Consider the following 20833-nt stretch of genomic DNA (forward strand, 5'->3'; position numbering starts at 1 on the left):
ATAATCTCTGATAATTAATAATACTGTTTATAATAAAATTATAAGCTAATTCGTTCTTTAGTCTGCCTACTTCTTTGTCACGTTTCACTTCATTCTGACATGTAAATTCAACCAATTTTGCGTGTCAAAATTTTTTATTTTCGAATTTGGCATCAATATATGCATATATATATGTCATAGATTATCCCATTAAAATCTTAAAAACATCGGTTGAATATTCATGATTTTTCTCACTCAAATGGTTTTGATTTATCTGTTATTTAATCTTATGGTTTTAATTGATTTAGAATAAAAAAGCACTTTTCATGGATCGTCCTCACAAAAAAAATATGTTCTTCACAAATATTTGATATAATTGAATTTCATTTTATTGCTATCGAAAACACCTATAGATAAATCATGAGCCATTTATTAATATCGAGTTTATACCCAAATTCATCTTAATTTGAATACCCTTTGAAAAGCAAATTGTAAGGAACGTAAGTAAACAACATTATTAACGATTATTTTGGTGGAAATGTTATTCTCATAGAATGAATTATAAGTTCCGTAATCTATATTTGATTGAATGAATTTTAGGAATTAAAACTTTGGAAAATAAATGATAAATATGAGATATATAATTTCCCATTCAAAAAATTTATCAGTTAATTTTTGAATTGACAAACTGCAATTTTACGTTTTAGCATTATCCGTATACTATTATCCTAAATTTATAAAATATTAATGAATCAATCAAGCCATTTGCAACAATCTATAATTTTTCAAACTTTCATAAATTTATTAACGGGACTATTTACTTTAAATATTGTTATAGGAGTTGAAAAAACTATATAAATAAATTTCCGATTGGATAAAAACGCCACTAATTTGGCATTATTTATGACAACCTTTTGTTTAACTATAATCAATTCATATTGAGGACTGAAATATAATGAGTTTCCCGAAAATAAATACATGCATTCGAATTTTTGCATTTCGATATTTAAACAAAGCGAAATGATTTAAAATAAAATGGATAAATTAAATAACATGTTGAACTGTAAAATAAATTTGAAATCGAAATCATAAAATCATTAGTAATATCAAATTTATCAAAAATATTACATAAATTTTATAATTATCCATTTGGAATGAATAGTCCATTTAAAATATTACTCATTTTACTTCTTAGAATCTATTTTAAATTTCTGCTTGTTTTTTAAACAGAAATTTCATAATAACAATTTTAATTTTTTTTTATGTTTCGAAAATACATAGGGGTTTTCAAAACATGGACCGGATGAAAATTTATTCATTTTGGATGTGTAGGCAAGACCACTAGTACAATGGTCCTAAAACTAATTCTAATGCATCTTTTTTTTGAAAAATCTTATTTTCTTATCTTCTAAATTGCACCATTGTAAGGATGTCAATTTGGAAGAAAAGTGAGAAAATTCCTAAAATGCTAAAAATGAATTTTCCAAACGTACTTTTTTATCTCATTTTTTTGATTTTGAAAAAAATTTGGAGAGAAGAACTCTTCGTTTTTGAATTTTGTCACGATGGTTTTAAAGTATATTAGACACATGTATTGATATTACTATTTTTGTATATTTTGAGAGAAAATCCCTAAAAAGTGAGAAAATCTGAGACGGTTTGAGAAAATATATAAACTATTGAAAATTTGAATTAAACTTCTAATTTGGAAAAAAGAAATTTGGAAAGAAGAAAATTCAAAAATCGAGATTTAGACTCAGTATCAAATGGAGAACAAAATATTTCTTCATATGAAGGAAAAAATTTTCTTGAGAAGAAATAGAGTTTTTAAAATTTTATTGTATGTAATGAAATAAACAAATATTAAAATTATTTTTTGATAACAAGAAAATTCCCAACAGAAAATATTTGAGACAAAGAAAAAAAGAAAATTGAAAAATATTACTCTCCTTTACATTTCATGAGATTTTCAATTTATTTTCATAAAATTGACAATTTTATACGTTTAGATGAAAATAAGTGATTTTGCTTGAAATAAAAATTATTGTTTGTTTACAGCTATCAAATAGATTTCTGCTATTTTGATTAAAATTTGTTAATCAAATTAATAATTTTTTTCTAAATATCTTAAATATCTGGATCACTCACTGATACGATGAATTAAACGATAAAAATAATACAAACTCAACTAAGTTTCCTGTCTTTCAACCAAAAAATATTATGCAATTTAAATTAAATTGTTTATTCAAAGATAAAACAAAGATAAAGTAATTATAATTATCATATACTTTATGAATAACTCTGTAATTGGTTCAGATTTTCGTACAAATATTTTTATTAATATCGATAAGAATATGTTTACCTACTATCACCATATGTCGATAAACGAGAGTAGAGTGATTTTTATCATCGAAACTTTTTAAAAGCTGTAAGCAGGAAGTAATAATCTTGTTTTTTCTGAGTTAGTTGTAGAACTATTGATGCCCGAGTTATCATTGTGATGTAGAAGGATGTCAATGTACTGACTGAAGGATATGAATTGAATTGAATTTTATTGAATTTCAATTTGATCAAAATTTTTTGAAATGATATGAATGTGTCAACTTCTGTATCATTCTCCTTCACTCCTTCCTTATTCTTTCGAGAACGAAGCTAGCTCAGCTTTCGCTGAGCGAATTGACACTTTTCATGCCCTAAACGTATATACTCTCAAATTTATCGAAAAAATTAATACCACCTAAACTAGTATATTCTTATTTTAAATATGATATTATCCTTATATTCCACACTAAAATTCATTTAAATCAACTTTTTAAAAAGTTCGAATCCTGCGCGTCTCACTTTTTAAATTTTCCAAATGGAAAATTATATTCTCCTAAAGTGAAAACAATTTTCCAAATTGACTTCCTTAACCATTGATATTATTTTGTTACATTTTCTAATATTTTAACCCCATTCGTGAAAATCGGATTTTGGGAAATATCGTTATCGTCTGCAACTTGTTTCGATTTTTTTGAAGCTTTATTGCAAACGAAATCCAAAAATTATTTGAGAAATTGCATATCAAGATGACACAGATTTAGAATAAGCGATTATATATAGGTCTTACCATATAAAATTTCGAAATTAACGATAGCCTTTGTTTTGGGCATACACTGGATCCTTAAAAATGATCGGGCTTGATTCTGAGCCACTTGTACAATCATTATCAAGCAGTATTAATCCAGATAATTATCTTGATGAGAAAATATATCAAGAAGAAACACCATCTGATTCTAGAATACTCGATTCTGTCCAAATTTTATGTAATACAGCAATTGGCTCAGGAACTCTGATGGTACCATATTGTTATACATCAGGTGTTGGCTCATCACTTCTTATGTCATTACTTTTTGCCTTCATAGGCTTTGCTACACTTTCATTTTTCTGTTTAGCATCACATTTCACAAAAACTTACGATTATAACGGACTTTTTACTACAACATTTGGAAAAGGATACGTTTGGATTGTACAAACTATGATTTTCCTTGTACAATTCGGATCATGTATAATTTATTGCCATTGGATTGGCAGATTAGTTCCAAAAACAATTAATCACGATGACGATCCAGGAATACTTGGAAATCACGTATTTTGGATCCTCATCTTTGCTGCAGTTTTTGTTTTCCCATTAGTTTGTCTGAAATCAATCAAATATCTTCAAAACCTTGCATATTTATCAAGCGCATGCATCATACTTTTAATTATTCACGCAGGATACTGGTTTATTTACGGCCAAGTTAAACATACAGTTGATATTTCGGAAAAAATCGTTTGGTTTAAATTTTCACCAGTACTTATTACATGCATGTCAGTATACTCCATGGGATTCAACTGCCACATGAATTTATACCCAACTCTCGAGCATCAAAAAGAAGCCACATTTAGGAAAGGAGTTAAGATCGCTTTCTTTACAGATCTTGTCGTTTACATCGTTTACAACGTATTCGGAATATTTACTTACCTTTATCTTTTCGATAATTTGAAGAATGGATCAGCACTTGAAGCCTACACACAAACAAACATACTTACTAACATAACAGTTGGTGGTATTGTGTTTGTAATGATCCTTTCTGTTCCAATTGTCATTTGGGCTGCAAGAATTTCAATAAATGACATGTTCTGGGGTAATCAACCAACAACGATGAGATGGATATTGATGGCTTTCTTCCTTACGGCAGGATCTGCTGGTTTCGCTGCTTCAAGTGACAATGTTATATTTTTCTTCGATATCGTCGGCGGTTTGTTTACACCAGCCCTCATTTTCCTTCTTCCATGTCTGTTTTATCTGTTGAATCAGCATGATGAACCATTTTGGAGGATTTTTGTTGCTTGCTGCATTTGTATTTTCACAGTCATTGTTACGATTGCTTGCACGTATCAGGCTATCTTGGAAGTTGTTAATGCTTTCAAGAACAAATAAATATCTAAATAAATATAGTTCTTTTCTCTTTTATTATTTAATAATTTTTTTTATACATCAAAATTAAGTATTTCTTAGTTTAGATAATTTTGAGAGTCAATGTAAAGAGTTTTATTTTAAATAAAATTCAAGTTTTTATTAAAATCAAATCAAAAATGATTTTTGATCATTGATTCAAGGAATTGTAGCAAACTATTTTTAATGCTGTTGATATTAATGCTTGATTTGATTCATTAAAATGAACAGAATCATGATTGCAAAACAATTATTGCTTTTCATGATAAAGAAATCTATATTTGACTACTATGTCTATATGAATATAGTTCATTTCTACTCAGAAATAGTGTTAAAAAATCTAAATTTATTCTGCCAAATTAGAGAAATTTACTGCTTCAACAAATGAGGTTTTATAAACTTTGTTAACAATAATTTTGATGTCATCCAAATCTAATTCATCTTCTTTAAATTTTTTACGTGAATCTTTTTCATTTTTTACTAAATTATAAGAAAAATATGTAGCAGGACAATAATATGTTGAATAATGAGATATATAGAAATCAAATGGTTGAATTGGTTCATATGTAGCTGCATTATTACTTATAGTTTGAGTGACATCATTATTAAAGTAACAATTAACAACAGATTTTGGTTTTGAGTCAAATAAATATATTCCTTTGTTTCCTATGAATGAACAACTTGAATATGAACATTTAATATCACAATCAAAAATTCCAGAACTTCCTATGAATTTATTGTTTAAATAATTACATTTTGTAATATTAAAATTACTACCATAATTTGAAATTACATTATCATCTGTAGAGGTTGAATTTGATGCTGTTGTGAAGTTAATTACTCCTGTTCCTGTTGGAATTTGAATAATATATGAAGCCATTCTAGTAATTTCTTTGTGTTTAGATGTATTCATGTTACTTACTTGGATATCTCCATAATCATGAAAAAGAGAAGAACCGTAACCTTTGCATTGTGAAACTGAACATTCAAATGCATAATTTTTGTTGTTACTATTTTCAACTGAATTAATGTAATATCCACATCCCCATAAATTATTTGAAACAATTGATGAGAGTAAACAACAAATACGAACTAAAACACAGTTAGATTCATAAATATAGAATGATCCACCACTTTTTGTGGAGCTATTATTGTAAAATGTGCACGTTTCGAGTAATACTTTGCTGTTGGAATTAAGGTAAATTGCTCGATTTTGGTAATGGAAAGAAAATATCGCATGATGAATGTAATAATTGCCATTCCCTGATATAGTTTCGTTCTCTGTTTTATGAATAGGCTCAATAGAGCCGTAATAATCGGAAAAACTTTGTTGAAGGAGCAAAAATCGTTGCTGAATGATTTATTTTGTTCAACATGCATTTCTGAGTTTTGTTTCATGTGAATAATGTCGAAATTATCGTTATGTATGGCTAGTTTTGGTCAGGAAATTGATTTAATTTCCCATTGGAAAATTTTAAAAAATTTTTGAGAAACAAAGACAATGAAAATCTAGACTCAAACACAAATATTATAAGTGTATTTGCTATTTTAACGTTAGTCACGTTGAAAAAATCGAGTTAGAAATGAAATTTGTGAAGATTCGGAGTTTATGATCTTCATGGTGCCATTTAGATAAATATCTTCATCATTGTTTGATCGAAAACGGGAGGATAACAATTTGTAACCAAGAAATCCACAGACGAATAAAATAAATCCACCAATAGCTGTACCAATAATAAATAACAATATAAGACCTATACCGAATTTACCAATTTCTTCGACATCAATGACAGCCTCTCTATCTTCTCCTTGTTCATGATTCAATGAGAAATGTGTATTTTCTAATAATCCAACTGCATAATACGCATTAGAATACTTTGTATCATCAATAACATAGTGGAAATCTGTATTTCCACCAACTGTGAATTTGATACTTGATTTGATATCTGGTTTATAAATGGAGACAACAACTGAATCTTCAAACTTATTTTGATATGAAATTTCATTACCTTTGACATCATAATACTTAGCATTTTTATCTTGACTTATTTTAATGTTTCCTTTATTTGTTACTGCATAAATACAGTAAGAGGAATTAGGGTCATATTCTACTTGGTAATTGATCTTTCCAAACATTGTAATGATTCTTTCACAATGTAAATTAGTTGAATTCTTGATAACAACAAATGATGTATGATTGTTTCCATTGAATCTTATGTAGCCATCATAATAAAATGAATACGCTATATAATGTCTAGAATATGGTGAAGAAGATCTTATAACATTCTTTCCACTGTTGACAGATGAATTAAGTTCGCCGTGTTTAGTCAAAAGCAAATATGAACCGGCAGGAATCGTTAATATATATTGATCATGGACATCAATATCGTAGTTACCGTATTTGAACTCGATAATATCATCAACAATTGCTTTACCTAATAAATATGAATCATATGATGGAATATGATAAATATCTGTTTGAGATTTATTTGTTCCGTTGTTAATTCCAAATTTATAGTCAAATTCAACTGATTGTATTGGGAATTGTACTAATAATGTGGTGTAGTCAAGAGGAATTTCTTGTTTTTTGGGCAAAATTTTATAAGATTTTCCATCAATAAAAAAGTTATCATAAATTAATATATTGTGATCAATATAGTTCATATAGAAAATTGATTTTGAAATATGCGAATTGGCAAAAACAAAACATAAATTATCCTTGATGAAGGATGGATCAATATCAACACAATCGTTGCTATATTTGTTCAAAATGAAGTCTGATTTATCACATTTGCCTTTCTAGAGTTGAATAAATGAGTAATTTAAATAATTCTTGTTGGATTTGATCGTTAATGTTGTTGGATTAGTGTAAACATGCTTGAGATCACGATCATTTATCTTAAAGTTTTCTGAATTTGTGAAAATGACGAAAGAATCGAAATCATCTTTTTGAGCAAAGGTCAATACAAGCTCTGAATCTACTAAATCAGAATATGCACCTGGTACTGATACTTCTTTAGCACCGGCAAGTGAACAGAGGCACAACAAAAACATAATAAACGGTGATCCAACTAAATTCAAAAAATTGGATCATGAGCGGCATTTTTGACAAAAATCTTCGTACTATATCATACATCAAAATTTAATGGAAATAAAATTCAAAACTATTTATCAATTCTTAAAGACGGTACAAATTGTTCTTTCAGAATTTGAAAAACTTTCAGTGGTTGAAATTTTTTCTCCATTGAAAAGGAATCCTTGAAACTTAATCACTTCAAAGTCTCTGCTACTAATAGCATCATTGCTAAACTTCCACAGATTTTAATCCATACGATATCATGATACGATATGAAATTTTCAAAATTCATTCATTTAATTCGAATTTCTACATATAAATATTATTTACATTATCAATATATCTTTTTCACATATTTAATCCTTAATATTTTCTCAATAATAATATGTTACCAAATTTATTATTTTAACACTCAATACATAACTATTAATATTTTATGATAAAAGTCAAATATGACAATATAGTTCAATTATATGAGCTTGACTAATGTTTGAATATATTGATATTTCTAAATTTTATATTTATTAAGATTCCATGATAATGAACACAAGTATCCATACTAAAATTAAGTATTGATATATAGATTTTTGGAAAAAATAAATATTGAATTTAAAATAATTTATTTTCATAATAAAACAATTACCCATGATTGATAACGCAAGATTATCCTTTTGATGCATCTGTATTTACCTTGAGACTTTATTTTACTTTTTCATATATTTCATACTCATAAACCTATTGACATAATTTTTCAATTCCTTGATTAAACATCCTCGGATACATCGTAGAATTTACTTAACAAAACACATAAGTTACTGAGACTGTATGGATCAATTTCAAACAAATTGTTGCTGTATCTGGACAAAATGCTGCCATAGAATGACCAGATACACAAATGCCATTTATTTGGACTCAATTCCGATATGTGTCATCACAAAATAATATCTGTAATCTTGGGGAAGGAAATAAAAAAATAGTGACCGTTTATTTTATCTCGAATGTCAATGGACGAGCGAATTCCATCCCCTAGATTGACATTTGACGATGATTTTGTAGGACAAATATCAAAAGAAACCAATAGAGATGAAGTAACATCGATTATTTTTGAATTTTCACCATCGAAAGGCTGTATATCGAAAATCTCACCAATAAAATTATACCAAAATATCAAAAATTTGTCTTTAATTGGACATTATATTAGCGATTTAACAAATTTACAAGGAATTGTATCTCTTGAAAACTTAAATTTATCATATAACAAGATCAAAGATATTACTCCCCTTACAAAATTACCAAAATTACGCTCTTTATCATTAAATCACAACGAAATATCGTCATTACCACGCTCCATTAAGAATAATCAGAATTTATATCAATTAAGAATTTGTTATAACCCGATAAATTCAAGAAATGAATTAACAAAGTTACATCCATTAACTAGTTTATCGGCATTAGATATTGAAGGTACTCCAATTTCGCAAGATAAATCAACAAATCAATACGTTATCTTCTTAATGCCACAAATTAATATATTAAACCGTGAAAATATTACATTCGAAGAAAGAATGAAAGCCATGGAACGATTTGGACGCCAAGAAGCAGAAGAATTAACGCAAGAAAACGATAATCTTCGCGAAAACATTGAAAACCTAAACAAAGAGATAGAATCGTTACAAAATAAGATCAAGGAAAATCAAAATACACCTCAAACTCAACAGCAGTACGAAGAGATGAAGAAAAAATACGAAAATTTGAAAATAGAAAATAATTCTCAAAAAATTTTGATCGATCAAAGGACAGATGAGTTAACTAAAGCTAGACAAGAAATTGGGAAGCTCCAACAAGAACTAATGGGAGATGACTTGCCAAACGACAAAGCATTCAAAGATATTTACAAAGAAAGTCAAGAAAAAATCGTGAATTTACAAACAGAAAACAATCAACTGAAAAAGGATCTTGAAAATGCAAAAACAGAACAAGAAAACTTAAATCAGAAACTTAACAATCTAAACAATAATCTTAATGATAATTCTTTATTGAACAAATCTTTAAATGATCAAATAAATCAACTAAAAGTTGAACTACAAAAAATGCAAAATACAATTTATAAAAAAGACGGAGATCTACAAGAAAAAGATGATGAAATAGAACAACTCAAACAAACACTTAATGCACAGAAAACATTTAGTAATGAATTGGAAGAAACAAATAAAAAACTAAAAGAAATGTTGAATCAAAATTCGAAAAGTGATTTGACAAATTCTTCATTTTTAAGTTCATTTAATCTAACAAAACAAAGATTAAATGATACAAAACAAGAGAACGAACAACTCCAAAACCAATTAATGCAATTGCAACAACAGTTATTGATACTAAAACAAGAAAATGAAAATCTCAAAGAAAAACAAAATTCTTATTCTGATTCATTGAATAATTCAAGTAACATGAGTGCTTTGGATATAAGTGGAAGTGATTTTGTACAAATAGATCAAGCAATCATTGATCAATACGAGCAAAGAATCAAATCATTGACTGATAACATTTCAGAATTAAGAGAAAAAATTTCTCAAAAAGAAAATTCAGAAAAATCAAATGATTCGCAAAGAAGTTTAGAACTAATACAACTTAAAAAAAGTCTCGATAAAGCAAAGAAAGAAAACTATTCCATTAAAGAAGAGAATTTCAAATTAAATCAGTTGCTAAACAATTACAAACGAAAAATTGACAATTTAAATCAACTTCTTAATGATTTAAATCCAAAAGAAATCAAGTTATTGTTAAGTTCATTAAAGAAAGATTTCTTATTAAAGAGAGATGATTTCATAAAATACATTAGAAAAGCTAAAAATGAAGTAAGAAATGCTTTGTCAGAAAATTCGGATTTAATTGAAAATCTTCAAAATGAATTACTAAATATGAAGGAGAAATTGCAAAATTCCAAAGCAGAAAACAAACAAATTTTATCTTTGCAGCCAAAAATTAATGATTTGAATAAGATAATGACACAAATTCAGAAAGAAAATGAAAGATTGCAGAAAACAAATAAAGAGAAAAACAATGAAATTGAGAAACTTAAAGATGAAAATGAGAATTTAGTTTCGAATAATAAGAAACTTCAAACAGAAAATAAGGAACTTAAAGAAAATTTAGAGAAAGAAACATCTCAAAATTCTGATTTATTGAATGAAAATTCTGATTTGAATGATAAACTTAATGAACTTAGAAATCAAATCAAAACATTGAATGATGATAAGACAAAACAGAATCAATTACTTCAAAAGAATCTTTCAAATCAACTTAAAGATCTTTTGGATGAAAATAATTCACTTAAAGATCAATTAGCTCAACTACAATCATCTAATAACCAACTTCAAAAAGATATTAAAGATTTAACTCGTCAAAATGAATCTAAAACAAAAGAACTGCAATCTAAAATCAATGAAAAAGAAAATGAAAATCAAAACTTGACAGAAAAATTGAATAGTTTACAAAGTCAAATCCAAATTTTGCAAAATGGAAATGAAGATTTACAAAATGACATAGAAAGCATCACAAATGCATTGAATCAATCCCAAAATGAGAACAAAGAACTAAAAGAAGAAAATCAAAAAATCGAAAAATCAAATCAAATATTACAATATGAAAACAAAGAAGTTAAAGAACAAAAAGAGAAGCTTCAAAACCAAATTGATGATTTAAAGAATCAAAACTCGAATTTACAGAACAAAGTTGATGAATTAAATGAAGAAATATCTTCAATCAATGAAGAAAAATCCAATCAAGAAAAAGAATATCAAGAAATGTTGAAAGATTTAGAAACTAAATTGAAGAATTTAGAAGCAGAAAGATTAGAATCAAACAAAGAAATCACAGAGATATTAGAGCTTGATACAACATTTGATGATTCTACAATAAGTGATCATCTTAGAAAACAATGTGAACAGTTGAAATCTTTGATTGAACAAAACAAAAATCAAAATGAAGAAATTCAAAATCTCAAGTCGCAAAATGAAGATTTAACAGTTAAAAATGAGGAAATGAAGAAAGAACTGATGAATAACCAAACAACAATTTGTGATTTGATTAAAACATCAGAAGATAAAGATAAAGAAATTGATGATCTCAAACAAAAGATTGAAAAACTTAAATCTGAAATTGATAATTCGAAGAAACAATTGGATACAACATTAACAGAATTCAAAGTCAGTAATTTTGATGAATTACAAAGCCAAATTTCGAGAAATAATGATGACAAGAAGAAACTCGAACAAAAAGTGCAAAATCTTCAAAAAGAAAATGAAGAAATGAAAATTAAACTGGAGAATAAAGAAAATGAAAGAAAATCTTTATCTTCATTAGAATCAGAGAATATTCTCTTGAAACAGAAGCTTCAAAATAATGACAAACTACATCAAATACAGATTGGTGAATTACAAAAAGAAATTGATGTTTTGAACCAAACAAAGTCAAAGTTGTCAAAAGAAGTTGATGATATTACTAATGAAAACATCACATTAAAGAATCAAATTAACACAACATTTTCGATGTCAATTGATGAAAACAATGAACTTAAGAAGAAATTGAATCAATTGATTAAAGAAAACAACAGTTACCAGTTACAATTAAATCAATCTGTTCCAAAGGAAGACTTCATTGATCTTCAAAATAAAATCAGTGACTTAGAAAATGAATTACAAAATTCTGTTTCTCTAAAAGATTACAATGAAAGTCAAGCCTATTTAGAGAAAACAATGTCAACAGTTGATAACTTAAAGAGTTCTGTAAAAGTTGCACAAAAAGAACTTCAAAACATGAAACAAACAATGAATAATCAAAACACAAAGATGACAAGCTTGCAAAATACTTTACAAGACAAAGATAGTGAAATATCTGATTTGAAAGAAAAGAATTCTCAACTAGAACTAAAGATTGAAGATTTGGAAGGAGAAAAGTCCAAAGATAACGAAAAAATGAAGAATAAAGATTTGCAAATTAAGTTGATGGAAAGTACAATAGAGAATATGAAATCACAACTCAATGAATCGCAATCATTAAACAATGAATATGCACTGTTACAATCAACATTACAATCCAAAGAAAATCAATTTTCTAAGTTACAAAATGAAAATGTAATGTTGCAAACAATGAATCAAAATTTGACAAATGAAAATGCTTCTATGAAAGAGAATCATAACAGAGAAATTCAGAAGTTACAAAATGATCTTCAGAATAAAGAATTCCAAGAAAAAATGATTAATTCAGAGTTGCAAAAGTTGAAAGAAAGTTTGACACAAAAAGATTTACAAATTTCGAATTTGTCAAGATATTCAAATGAAAACGAACTAAAGAACAAAAACATTCAGATTGAATATCTCACGAACGAAAACAAGAAACTCAAAGAAACAAATCTTGATTTAGAATCTCAAATAAGAAAGAAAGATAATGAAATCAATGATATTAACTCTAATTTAAAGAGAAAAGAAAATCAATTACAAGAAACAGAAAACACAAATAGAAACCTTCAAAATGATATCAAGAGGAAACAAAATGAAAACAATGATTTGGAAAATGAAATCAACAAATTGAAAGATTTGTTATCTAAATCACAACATGACAATGACTTAGTTAACAATGATTTAAAGAGAAAAGATCTTCAAAACAGAGATTTGGAAAACAAATTGAAGAACTTGAAAGACAAATCGTCCGAGTTACAATTATCATTATCTAGAATGGAAAGTGATAATAAGAGAAAAGATAATCAAATAATAGAATTAGAGAATGATTTGAAGAAATCAAAGGAGATAAATAACTCATTGTCTAATGATTTGAAGAGGAAAGAAAATCAAATTTCTGAGTTGCAAAATCAACAAAATACTGATTTGATTAAGAAACAAAATGAAAACAATGATTTAATGAACGAAAATAAGAGTTTGAAAGAGTTGATTGCAAAGAAGGAATCCGAAAATGATTCAATAAACAGTGAATTAAAGAGAAGAACATTGCAGATCAATGATTTGGAAAAAGAAATCAAAGATTTGGCTTCAAAGAGAGTTGACGAAAATAATGATTTATCGAATCAAATCAAGAACATGAAAGACTTAATATCAAAGAAAGAAACAGAAAATAACTCAATAAACAATGAACTAAGAAGAGTTAATTCTCAGAATAATGATTTGAAAGAGTTGCTTGCTAAGAAAGAATCAGAGATCAATGCAATCAATAACGAGTTAAAGAGGATATCTTCAGAGAATAATGACTTGAAAGATATTAACTCTAAATCAGAGAATAATTATCAAGATCAATTGAAAAACTTAAAGAATCAATTGACACAACTTAAAAACGAAAATCAAAAATTGATGAAATCATCTACTGAAGAGAAAAATAAACTAAAAGATTTGATCAATGAAAAAAATATCCAGATACAAAGTTTGCAATCAAAGAATGAAGATTTGGTAAACAATCAATCCAAGATAAATAATAAACTAGAATCAATTCAGAAAGACTTAGATGAAAAAGAGAATCAAAATTCAGTTTTAATTTCAGAAAATGAAAAATTGCAGAATGAGTTAATGAGTTCAAAGACTGAAATACAAACATTGGATCAAAAAGAAACTGAATTCAATGATAAACTAAGAGAAATGGAAAGAAATAACAGATCATTGAGTTCTCAAATCAACGATCTTAAAGAGAAACTCAATAATTTAACAGAAACAAATGAAAAGATCTCTGATGAGAACACAAAGCTTAAACAACAAATGAAGATCGAATCAGCAAATAATCAAAAACAACTTAAGCAGTTAGAAACAGAAAAATTGAACAGATTACAAGAAGAAAACAATAAGTTAAAGTCTCAAATCTCAAAGAAGGATAGTGATTTGCAGAAACTCAAACAAGAATCAGAACAAACTATCAATGATCTGAAAGAAAGCTTATTAAACAAAGAAGAAAGTTTGTCAATCTTGGAGAAATCAGCTGATTTCATTACAAAACAAATTGATGGAAAGAGTAAATCAATCAATGAAAATTCACAAATCATTGAACAAATGCAAGAAAAGATTATCCAGAAAGATAATGCTACAACAGATTTACAGAATAAAATCAAACAACTTGAAAGTCAATTGCAACAAAATGAAAAAGATAATGATAAAGTCAAACAACTTCAAACAGAACTAAAAGAACATCAGCTGAAAATCAAGAATCTTGAAGAAAAAATTGTTAAATTGAACAATGAAAACAACTCATTACAAAAATTGATTAATTCCAAAGATGACGAAAAAGTCAAACAGCTTCAAAACAATATCAATGAAAATGAAGCTAAAACGAAGACATTCGAAGATCAAATCCAAAAACTGACAAGTGAAAACAATTCTTTACGAAAGAATATCAATGAAAATGATTCTAAAGTAAAGAGTTATCAAGAAGAAATTCAAAATCTGACAAATGAAAAGAATGATTTGATTAAATCTTCTGAAACCAAAATCAAAGAGCTGACAGAATCATCAAAGAACCAAATATCCGAGTTAAATCAAAGGTTGCAAGATGTCACAAGAAAATCTGATTTAGATTTACAGAAGAAAGAAATGGAAATACAAATTGCAAATAAAAACATTTCAGACTTACATCAACAACTGTTAGAATCAAACCAAAAGTTAAATGAAATTAAATTGCAAGCAAATAATCAGCAATTGCAACTTAAACAAAAGGAAAATGATTTAACAACAGCAAATTCTATCATTGAAACACTTAAAAATGAAATAGAGAATACAATGAATAAATCATCTATTTTGGTCCAAAATGAAATGAACAAGAAAGATGAAATTATTCAAAATCTTCAAGAACAACTTTCTAATTTGAAACAAGAAACAAATGAGGAAATTTCCAAGTTACAAAATGACAAGAATAATCAAACAGAACTCTTGAATTTGATCAAATCCAAGAATGATGAAATTAACAACCTCAAAGAAATCAACAGGCAAAAGGATCAACAAATCATGGATTTGAAGAGATACGAACAAACAGAATTGTTGAACTTATCAAACAATGATGATCAAAACAGATCATCTTCTATTGTTTACAACAGTTCAACATTGATGAAATCATTGAGACAAGTCAAAGAAGATTCTCAAATAAGAGAGAAATTCATTGACGATCAGTTGAAATCTTTATCAATGCAAAAAGATGAAGAAATCAAGAATTTACAAAATAAGAATTCAGAAAAAGATGAAAAGATCAGAGATTTGGAAAAACAAATCAATAATTTATCAGATAATTCAAACCACATCAAAGAAGAATCAATGATAAACGAAGTCAAATTGAAGTCAAACATTGATTCAATGAATGACAAAATATTGCAGATGCAAAATGATTCAAATCAACTGTTCAAAGAAAATCAAAATCTTAGAAATTCTATTGACAAACTCAACAAACAGATTAAAGATTTTGAACAAGAAAATGAATCATTGAAACAAACAATTCAATCATTTACTAAATTAAACAATGAATTAACAGAAGAAAATGAGAAAATATACAAGAAATACAATGATTTGATTAACAACAACGCAGTCAATGAAAACAATCTTCAAGTGATGAAAGATCAAAATAACAAGAATCAAATAAAGATTTTGGAATTGACCAGAAACTTAGAAATGTCGAAATTCAATGATGACCAAAACAAAGACAAAATTAATGAATTGGAAACAGATTTGGCAGAAAAAGAAAAGCTTATTAAACTTCTTCAAAATCAATTAACTGTTTCGTCATCTGACAAAGACATGAAACAAATTTTGCAGCAGAAAGATGAAGAAATCAGAAAGTTGAACGAAAACAATGGAAAAATCAAAGTATTGCAGAATCAAATAGAGAAAATGAAGGAAGAAAATAATTCAAAGACAAATGAATTGTTGAATCAATTGAAAGAATCAGAAAACAAGAGAATTTCTTTAGAAGCAGAAAAGAAGAAATTAGAAATTGAAATTTCAAATCTGAATATTGATGACAATAATTTGAAATTAATGGAGCAAAAGATGAAAGAAATGTCCAATGTTATCAACAAATTACAATCACAAGAAAGTGATAAAGATAGGACTATAATGAACCAAACTAAACAAATTAAGAAACTTGGATCAATTATGACAAAAGCTAAATCATTGAAAGCAGAAAATACATTATTACGAAGTCAAATTTCTGATTTGGAATCATCTAAGACTGAAATCTCTTCTGCATCTTTGAATTCATCTTCTCCACAAATGTCTTCTTTATCACAAAAGAAGAAAATTTCCAGACTTGAAAAACAAGTCACCGAGTTATTGCAAGAAAATGAAGATCTCAAAATGGAAATAATTCATAAGAGTACAAGTGATGAAAATTTGGATTCACTTGAAAATGAGAAACTACAATTAAGAATCAAATCTTTAGAAACTCAGTTAAATAAGATGAAAGAAATTGAAAATGAAAATAAGAACTTAAAGACAAAAGTTAGTTTCATGGAAGAAAATTCTAAGAAGTTGTCATCAGAAATCGAATCTTTGATCAAAAAAAATGGAGAAATGAAAATCAATTTGGTTTCATTGAAATCAATCAAAGAAAACTTTGAAATACTTGAAAAATCATCAAAAGAAAGAGAAGCAGAATATTCCAAATACAGAGCTTCACAAGAAAAGAAAGTTAATGATTTGCAAACGAAACTTTCTACTCTTGAAAATGATTACAGTGACTTAAAGAATGAAAACGAAATGAATGTTTTGGAAATCCAAAAAATTACAAATAATTTGAAGTTGAAAGAGAATCAGTTACAGCGATCACTGGATAATGACAAGACAATGGATTCATTACAAGCAACGTTAAACACAAAGACAAGTGAAAATCAAAAACTATCAACTGAATTAGTTCTTAGGAATAATGAAATCAAAGATCTTAAAGATGAAATTGGAAAAGTAAACAACGACAAAGAAGAATTAATGAAAATAATTAATGTAAATAACACTTTGGTTCAGAAACTTCAAAAAGACTTATTGGATAGAAACAATCAAATTGAGTTCTTAAACAAAGAAATCCAAGAAAACAAAGAAGAATTCGATCAAAAGATTAATGAAAGCAATACAAAGATTGATGAACTAAACAACATAATTAAACAAATGAAAGAAACAATCAAATCATTGAGTAATGACAAAGATAACTTGAAATCAACGATCGAAGGAAATGAAGATGAAATACATAGGATTGCAAACAAATTACAAAAGAAATCCAATAAAATCAATTTCATTTTGGCCGAAAATGAAAAACTTCAAAATGAAATCGAAAAGAATAACAAAGAAATTGAGAATCTTCGTAAAAAACTGAAATCCAATGAAGAAAAACTCAATAACCAGCAGAAAGAAAGTAAATCATCCATTCAAAATCATCTCCAAATCAACAATGATCTTAAGAAAGAAAATGAAGAACTTTCCAATCAATTGAAACTCAAAGAAGATGAAAAACAAAAGCAAAATGAAGAATTTGATCTGAAAATTAAACAAAAAGAAGAAGAAATTTCCAAACTCAAAGATGAAATTTCCAATTTACAAAACAAGAAGGAAGAAGCTAATCAGAACATTATAAATGAAAAAGAAGAGTTAATTAAAGAAAATGGAGATTTGCATCATAAAATTGATGAATTGCAAACAAATATTGAAGATTTGAACAAGAAATTGATTTCATCACAAAGAGAAAACGAGAAAATCATCAATAAATTGAAGAAAGATCTTGAAGAGTCAATCAAATCTCAAAAAGTTCAAGCAAAACTTATCAATCATAGAGACAACAAACTCAAAGAAAATGAAAAAGAAGTTCATTCAGTTTTGTTAGAAAACGAAATCCTGAAAAGCGACATCAAGAAGAAATCGAATGAAATTGATAGATTGAACAAACAATATTTGACATCAACAAGTATCACACTTGCCAACGACTCCAATCTCTTTGATAGACAAGCAAACAATGATCTTCAAAAACAAATTGAAAGTTTGCAAAATCAAAATCAAATGTTAACACAAAACTTAACAAGAATGAGAGAAGAAATTGATCAAAGAAACACAGAAATTATAGAAATAAAGCGAGAAAGAACAGAGACACAAATCAATGATAATAGCCAGTTGAAAGAGAACTTGTTAAACAAAGAGAAAGAAATCCTTCGTCTTAAGAACGAAAATCAAGAATTAATCAAAGAAATTACAGACAAAACATTGAGATTATCAGAAGTAGAAAAGAACTTTTTGAAGCAAACAATTTCTTCTAAGGATTATGAAATGAGCATGAAACCAAAACTTCTTGAACTTGAAGCAGAAAACAAATCTCTCAAAGAAGAACTCAATGCAAATGAAGTTGACAATGAAAAGATTCTTAAACTTAAAGATGATGAAATCAACAATTTGCAGAAAGCTAAAGGAGATTTGAACTTAAAGATTGTTGCAATGGAAAATTCTCAAAAGATTAATGAAAAGAAGAAAGTCAAAGAAATAATTCTTAAGTTACAAAAGATGGAAGTTGAAAACAAAGATCTAACAAACAGATTAAATGATTTAATGAAAGAAAATGAAGACTTAAAGAGAAATATTTCAGATCTGATGAAAGGAAAATCATTAACTGAAGAACTAAACAAGAAATTAGATGAAATCAAGAGATCAAATATTGCAATTTCAACTGAATTGGAAATTACAAAGCAAAAACTAAACAAAGAAGAAAGTTCCAAACGAAAATTAATGAAGAAGATTGAAGAACAAAAATCTTTGATAAAGAAACTGAATGAAGAAAATGATTCACTAAAGAAATCAGAGGAAGACAAAATAGGAAAAATCAAAGAAAATGAAAATAATTTGATTTTAGAAACAGAAAAATCAAAACAAAAAGAAGAAGATTTACTAAAGAAGAACAATGATTTAGAAAAGAAACTCTTAGAATACCAGAAGAACATTGCAGAATTAAATGAGAAACATAAACATGAAATTGATTTGTTGCAAAGCAAAATCAACGATTTAACTAAATTTAAAGAAGATCAAACGAAAGAAATTACAAACTTGAATCAAATTATCTCACAACTGAAGAATGATATTCTTAAATTGAATCAACAAATTGATGATCTGAATCAAAAATTCAATGAAAAACAAAAAGAATGTGAACAAATTGAAACTGATTTAAAGCAAAAAGAAGTTAAAAACAAGAGCCAAACTGAACTTCAATTTGAAGCAGAAAAGAAGAAATTAGTTGAACAAATTTCTTCTTTGAACAATGAAATCATGTCATTAACTAATGATAAAGCAAAACTTGAAGAAGATCAACAAAAACTCATCAAAAAATTAAAGAAATTAAATGAAGAATATCAATCTAAGCGTTCAGATTATGAATTTCAAATTAAGACTATTACAAACAATTATGAAGATGAGATTCAAAAGCTCAAAGTTACTATCAAAAAACTTGAAAACGAACTGGAACTTTTGAAGATTGAAAATGAGAAAATCAATGGAATTCTTCAAGCAAGAGAGAAGACGAATGAAAAGCTACGGAAGTCAATAAGTGATTTAAGAGATAGCTCTAATGATGATTCTAAATATAACGAGATGAAATTGACAATTGCAAAACTCAAAAGTGAATTAAATTCACTTAGAAATCAATCAAAAGAAAATTCTTCAATCAGTGATGACAAACTCGAAAAATATAAACAGATTGCAAAGAGAGCACAGAAGGTTCTTTCTTATGCAGCATCTCTAAGAGAGAAAGTAATTGAAACACAGTCAATTACTGAATGTTTAGAGATATTGAATTCAATATTCGTTAGTGCTAAATTGGAAAGAGTTGTCCTTAAATCTAAATCAATTGAATCTCCAAAGAAATCACTACAATCAGCAATATCTGAAATACAGCGCATATTCCCATGCGTTTCAGCTGTTGTTGAGCCATCAGAGAATATTCATTCACTTGATGACCAAGTTCAAGTTCTTCATCAACAATTTTCTTTATTACGTGATGTCTTTGATAATCGAGAGAAAACAGTTGATAACCTTGGTAATCTTATTCGATCTCTATCTGAGAACAGCTCATCATCATTCATAGAAAACACTATAAATCAAGCAAATGTACTCATCTCAGGAGATCAAAAATATCGTTAACTTAATTGTTATACTTTATTTATATGTTATTATTGTATTATGTTTATTTATGTAAAGACGTACTATTTTTGAACGCTAATCCTATATTTACATTATGTATTATGTGATCTAAGAATAATAAATACATATGTAGGAATAAGTGATAAAAATAAAAATTATTTGAAA

General features: G+C 27.1%; 4 protein-coding genes across 4 annotated transcripts; 2 read left to right on the forward strand and 2 right to left on the reverse strand.

Annotated features, from left to right (window-relative positions):
* Window positions 1-3083: 3083 nt before the first annotated feature.
* On the forward strand, window positions 3084-4470 carry TVAGG3_0768790 (amino acid transmembrane transporter protein; the record flags this gene model as incomplete). The annotated part of the gene is made up of 1 exon (XM_001304895.1): window positions 3149-4441. The coding sequence occupies one exon, from the start codon at window positions 3149-3151 to the stop codon at window positions 4439-4441; it is 1293 nt and encodes a 430-aa protein (XP_001304896.1).
* A 332-nt stretch (window positions 4471-4802) lies between these two features.
* Window positions 4803-5909, reverse strand: TVAGG3_0768800 (uncharacterized protein; the record flags this gene model as incomplete). Its single annotated transcript, XM_001304894.2, has 1 exon — window positions 4803-5369. The coding sequence occupies one exon, from the start codon at window positions 5367-5369 to the stop codon at window positions 4803-4805; it is 567 nt and encodes a 188-aa protein (XP_001304895.1).
* Window positions 5910-6010: 101 nt separating this feature from the next.
* TVAGG3_0768810 (uncharacterized protein) lies at window positions 6011-7120 on the reverse strand (the record flags this gene model as incomplete). Its single annotated transcript, XM_001304893.1, has 1 exon — window positions 6011-7120. One exon carries the CDS (start codon window positions 7118-7120, stop codon window positions 6011-6013), a length of 1110 nt encoding a protein of 369 aa, XP_001304894.1.
* A 1410-nt stretch (window positions 7121-8530) lies between these two features.
* Window positions 8531-20668, forward strand: TVAGG3_0768820 (axoneme assembly; the record flags this gene model as incomplete). Its single annotated transcript, XM_001304892.1, has 1 exon — window positions 8531-20668. One exon carries the CDS (start codon window positions 8531-8533, stop codon window positions 20666-20668), a length of 12138 nt encoding a protein of 4045 aa, XP_001304893.1.
* Between the last annotated feature and the right edge of the window lie 165 nt (window positions 20669-20833).

The sequence above is a fragment of the Trichomonas vaginalis genome, chromosome III, assembly GCF_026262505.1.
Source record: "Trichomonas vaginalis G3 chromosome III, whole genome shotgun sequence".
NCBI lineage: Eukaryota > Parabasalia > Trichomonadida > Trichomonadidae > Trichomonas > Trichomonas vaginalis.